Source organism: Rhinoderma darwinii, chromosome 8 (assembly GCF_050947455.1).
Source record: "Rhinoderma darwinii isolate aRhiDar2 chromosome 8, aRhiDar2.hap1, whole genome shotgun sequence".
Taxonomy (NCBI): Eukaryota; Metazoa; Chordata; class Amphibia; order Anura; family Rhinodermatidae; genus Rhinoderma; species Rhinoderma darwinii.
In genome coordinates this window covers 31,597,916-31,603,915 of record NC_134694.1, presented here as the reverse complement: position 1 = coordinate 31,603,915, position 6,000 = coordinate 31,597,916, and the positions used below count along the sequence as shown (strand labels likewise).

At 39.9% G+C, this 6,000-nt stretch overlaps 1 protein-coding gene across 1 annotated transcript in view; it reads right to left on the bottom strand.

Moving 5' to 3' along the window:
* Positions 1 to 687: 687 nt before the first annotated feature.
* The window catches only part of F8 (coagulation factor VIII), a 145,519-nt gene continuing 140,206 nt past the window's right edge, over positions 688 to 6,000 (bottom strand). Inside the window, exon 26 of the mRNA XM_075834232.1 lies at positions 688 to 961. Within this exon, the coding sequence (XP_075690347.1) occupies positions 818 to 961 (144 nt within the window). The 3' untranslated portion in view covers positions 688 to 817. The remainder of the gene's footprint in view (positions 962 to 6,000) is intronic.

Below are 6,000 nucleotides of genomic sequence, written 5' to 3'. Positions count from 1 at the left end.
AATAAAAAAATAGGACATGTCCTAATTTTTTTTCGGCAGGTTTCTACGGCACGGACACGCTCCCGTAGACATACGGGAAGGTGTCCGTCGGCCATAGAAATGAATGGGTCCATAACTACAGACGATTTTACGGTCGTGTGCATGGGGCCTTACTAAGCAATGTCCAGAGGAAAACTTTCAAGTCTATATAAAGCTATGTTCACACTGATGTTATTATGCCTTTCGTTTATAACGGAAACCAAGACCCTGTGCGAGATCCATCACAGAACGGATCCAAACAGTAAATGACAGACCCCATTTACTTATATTAGGGTTCGTTGAGGTTTCTGTCGTTTAGATGACCAGACTAGTTCTGTATGTTGTGCTATTCTTGCCATCAAAAGTGACTGAACTTATAACTTCCGATGGCCTATGTAAACAGAGGGTAATAAAGACTTTTTTGGTCTGTAAATAACTTGACATTTGCACTGCTTTACATCATCCTCACGCCAAAGAAAACGGTAAATAATAGATTGCACATAACATCACAATACAACACTGTGTTACAATGTCACACCAACACAGCCATGAAGTCCAAGCATACGGAAGGCCGTAGATTTATAACGTGTACAGTTAAATCCACATTATATTTAATACAGAGCAAATTCTTTATTCTTTAAAAATATTAAAAGACAGGGCAGGCATACATGAGATTGGAGGGTTGTACTTATATAAACAAATTTGCGGTTACTATAAGGTTATACAGTGCATCAAAGTAACTTGTAGGTTACAATGTTAATCCGTGAGGCTGTTTTCCATGATAGAACTTGGTAAGACGTTATATATCGCACCCTATAACCTCCATCCGCAGAGCAATGCTTCCCTTCCATTTCTCAGGATGCAGTTTGATAAACCGAGTTATAATTGGAGTGTCGAAGGTGACCCATACTGGGGTGTCAGGATTCATACTAGCCTGGAAGATCTGAAAAAGAAATGTCATTGTAATTAAATAAATTGATAGAAGTATATACAGTTACACATTTTTTTATTCGCTCTATATTATTCTTCTATTGAATCAATTACTTATTTCTTGACACAACGCACCATAGTTCCATAGGTGTCCTGCAAGTTCCATCAGATACAGTTCCTTTTATTTGTCATTTTTTTCAAATAATTTTTAGCAGGAAACATAATAAATATATATATTGTTCGGGGAAACGGTGTGGCCATTTATCAGCAACTACTGCAGGGGAAAGTTATTACATGGCAACCATTCCTATGAATGAGTAACCAAGTAACACTCAGCCACAACAAGTCTACCAGACCGAGGGCCACAGTTTTGCAGCTGCTCTGACTCATAGAGGGATGCCCCCCATGATGTCAAAATGACCTAATAGAATAGGATATCCCTGCGTACCAGAGCATCTCGTTGTTCTTATATGGAAGAAGACAGAAGGCAGCACTCAAGAACGCTTCATAAAGGCTTATTTGAGCCGAAGCGTCGCACATGGAATAAACCACTGGTGATTTATCTTCCCCACCTTCTGTCTTCTTCTATACGTTTGTCGGGGAAGCTGGGACCATGCCCCTAGTTTGGCTCGCACCATAAGAATTAGTACAGAAAGTTTTGGAACATTGTGTACATTTGTTTATCCAAAAAGTAACATTAATTTGCTGAAATCGGACATACCCTTTAATGAAAAATGTAGTAATAAAGTATTGTATGCGATACGCAAACTGTCTCATTGATGACATGATTTTGGGGTGTTTCATCAGTTTGTGTATTTATCATGTATTTAATCAGCATTCTGTTTGAGAGAACCACCCCCATTTTCTGTAAGAGGACCACCCCCATAAAATACCGTTCTTGTGCAGTTTTGGGTGTATCTTATTTTAGCAATATATTTAGAAGACCAAAATAATTTAAATTAAGTCACTAGATCGCTCTTAAAAAAATCCATAAACTTGCCATATTCTAGGTAAGCTGTGTAAACATATAACAAGTGTTAAATTATTGCTGTATTTTTTTAAGTAACAATTATCCAACACCCATCTCATAACAACCCATGCCTTACAATGAAAACATTTCTTCCTGACCCACACTGGCAATCAGATAGATCCCTGGATCAGTATTCTACTTTGTTAACCCCATATATAGAGGGTAAGGCTACATTCACACGAGTGTGACAGATTTATGCGTGTAAAAAAACACTGGGTAAGTCTGTCCGTGTGCGTTGCATTTCGCATCAGTGTGCTTTGCGAGTGTCATGTGTTTTTCATTCACTCACAAGCATTTTTATTTTATTTTTTTCAATAGAATTGATGCGTAACATACGGACAGCACACGGATATGCGTTCGTGTGTTGTCCATGGTTTTCACACACCCATTGACTTCAAAACGTGTGAAAACGCACAAATATAGGACATGCAGTGAATTTCACGCAACGGACACACGCTGCATGAAAACTCACGCATGTGTGAATAGCCCCATTCAAATCAATGGGTCTGTGTGCTGTGCGTTGTTTCAACGCACAACACACGGATGGGAATCACGCTCTTGTGAATGAGCCGTTACTGGTAGTATTCAAGGAAGATGTCCAACCCATTTTAACCCTCCTGATTATCTTGATTTGTGCTTATGTAAAGGGAAAAGGACTTTCTTTTTATCAGGGTGTGAAGGGAGAAGATGCTACAAGTGTTAAGCAGCGCTCTCTGTACTCGCATCGCTGCAAAATAGTAAAGTGTTCAAACTACTAAAGCAGGATGATCGTGACAAAGAGATTAAATAATTATAAAGAAAAAAATAAGTTGAGTAAAAGACAAATTAAGGCAGCAAAGATTGAAATAGAAAGACTCGTTGCTAAAGAAAGTAGAAATAACCCAAAATATTTTCAAATACATAAATAATAAGAAACTGAATGCGTTAACCCTCTCAAAAATAATCTGGATGTAATGGTGGAGGAGGATGAGGAGAAGTCCAATCTATTAAACGCCTATTTCTCTATGTATTTACACAGGAAAATCCAATGCCAGACGACATGATTAGGGATAAAGTAAATTCTCCATTAAATGTCACCTGCTTAACCCAACAAGAAGTGCAGCACCGCCTTAAAAACACTAAAAAGAGAAATTACCGGGTCCAGATGGTATACACCCCCGCGTTCTGCAGGAATTAAGTACTGTGATAGACAGACCTTTTATTTCTGATGTTTAAGGATTCCATCATGACTGGGTCTGTTTCACAGGACTGGCACATAGCAAATGTGGGGACAATATTCAAAAAGTGAGACAAGAAACTATAGGCCTGCAAGTGGGTAAAATATTTGAGATGCTATCCTGGAGTATCTCAATGAAAATAAACTGTTAACGCAGCATCAGCATGGGTCTATGAGGGATCGTCCTGTCAAACCAATCTGATCATCTTCTATGAGGAGGAAAGTTCTAGATTGGACCTGGGTAAGGTTGTGGATGGGGTGTATCTAGAATATTTTTAATGCGTTTGATACTGTGCCGCATAAAAGGTTGGTATACAGTGGAGGAAATAAGTATTTGTTCCCTTGCTGATTTTGTAAGTTTGCCCACTGTCAGACATGAACAGTCTAAAATTTTTAGGCTAGGTTAATTTTACCAGTGAGAGATAGATTATATTAAAAAAAAATAAGAAAATCACATTGTCAAAATGATATATATTTATTTGCATTGTGTACAGAGAAATAAGTATTTGATCCCCTACCAACCATTAAGAGTTCAGCCTCCTCCAGACCAGTTACACGCTCCAAATCAACTCGGTGCCTGCATTAAAGACCGCTGTCTTACATGGTCACCTGTATAAAAGACTCCTGTCCACAGACTCAATTAATCAGTCTGACTCTAACCTCTACAACATGGGCAAGACCAAAGAGCTTTCTAAGGATGTCAGGGACAAGATCATAGACCTTCACAAGGCTGGAATGGGCTACAAAACCATAAGTAAGACACTGGGTGAGAAGGAGACAACTGTTGGTGCAATAGTAAGAAAATGTAAGACATACAAAATGACTGTCAATCGACATCGATCTGGGGCTCCATGCAAAATCTCACCTCGTGGGGTATCCTTGATCCTGAGGAAGGTGAGAGCTCAGCCGAAAACTACACGGGGGGAACTTGTTAATGATCTCAAGGCAGCTGGGACCACAGTCACCAAGAAAACCATTGGTAACACATTACGCCGTAATGGATTAAAATCCTGCAGTGCCCGCAAGGTCCCCCTGCTCAAGAAGGCACATGTACAGGCCCGTCTGAAGTTTGCAAATGAACATCTGGATGATTCTGAGAGTGATTGGGAGAAGGTGCTGTGGTCAGATGAGACTAAAATTGAGCTCTTTGGCATTAACTCAACTCGCCATTTTTGGAGGAAGAGAAATGCTGCCTATGACCCAAAGAACACCGTCCCCACTGTCAAGCATGGAGGTGGAAACATTATGTTTTGGGGGTGTTTCTCTGCTAAGGGCACCGGACTACTTCACTGCATCAATGGGAGAATGGATGGAGCCATGTACTGTCAAATCCTGAGTGACAACCTCCTTCCCTCCACCAGGACATTAAAAATGGCTCGTGGCTGGGTCTTCCATCACGACAATTACCCGAAACATACAGCCAAGGCAACAAAGGAGTGGCTCAAAAAGAAGCACATTAAGGTCATGGAGTGGCCTAGCCAGTCTCCAGACCTTAATCCCATCGAAAACTTATGGAGGGAGCTGAAGATCCGAGTTGCCAAGCGACAGCCTCTAAATCTTAATGATTTACAGATGATCTGCAAAGAGGAGTGGGCCAAAATTGCCTTTGACAGTGGGCAAACTTACAAAATCAGCAAGGGATCAAATACTTATTTCCTCCACCGTATAAAATGAAAATGATGGGACTCGGGCAAAATATGTGTAATTGGGTAACAACTGGCTCAGTGAAAGAAAACAGATGGTGGGTATTAATGGTACATCCTCCGAGTGGGTCACAGTTACCAGTGGGGTTCCACAGGGGTCAATATTGAGCCAACTTCTTTATAATATGTTTATTAATGACCTTGTGGAGGGTTTACATAGTATAATTTTAGTATTTGCAGATGACACTAAGTTCAGTAAAGTAATCAACACATAGGAGGATAATATAATACTACAGAGGGATTTGGAGAAGCTGGAGGTTTGGGCAGAGAAATGGCAAATTAAGTTTAATGTGGATAAATGTAAGGTTATGCAGAGAAACAAATTTTACAATTCTGCATTAAATGGTAAAACTCAGGGTAAAACGGCTACTGAAAAAGATTTGTGGATATTGGTGGACAGTAATTTTAACTTTAGCAACCAGTGCCAGGCAGCTGCTGCCAAGGAAAATAAAATCATGGGATGTATCAAAAAAGGCATAGATGCTCACGACAAGAACATAGTTTTTGCCTCTATATAATCACTAGTCAGACCACATATGGATTATTGTGTACAATTTTGGGCACTTGTGTATAAGAAGGATATGGCTGAACTAGAACGGGTGCAAAGAAGGGTAACCAAGGTAATGAAGGGAACGCGCGGATTGCAGAACCAAGAAAGATTATCAAACTTGGGGCTATTCAGTTTAGTAAAAAGAAGGCTTAGGGGCGATTTAATTAAGTACAAATATATAATTAGACAGTACAGAGATCTTTCTAATGATCTTTTTACACCCAGGCCTCTAACAAGGACAAGGGGGCATTCACTACATCTAGAAGAAAACGTTTTTCACCATCATCACAGACGGGTATTCTTTACTGTGAGAGCAGTGAGACTATGGAACTCTCTGCCACAGGATGCTGTGATGATTGATTCTTTACTGTGAGAGCAGTGAGACTATGGAACTCTCCGCCACAGGATGTGGTGATGGTTGATTCTTTGAACAAGTTCAGGAAGGGCCTTGGTGCCTTTTTTGAAAAATATAATATTACAGGTTATAAGTACTAGATTCTAGAGATGGGACTTTGATCCAGGGATTTTTTTCTGATGGGCATATTTGGAGTCC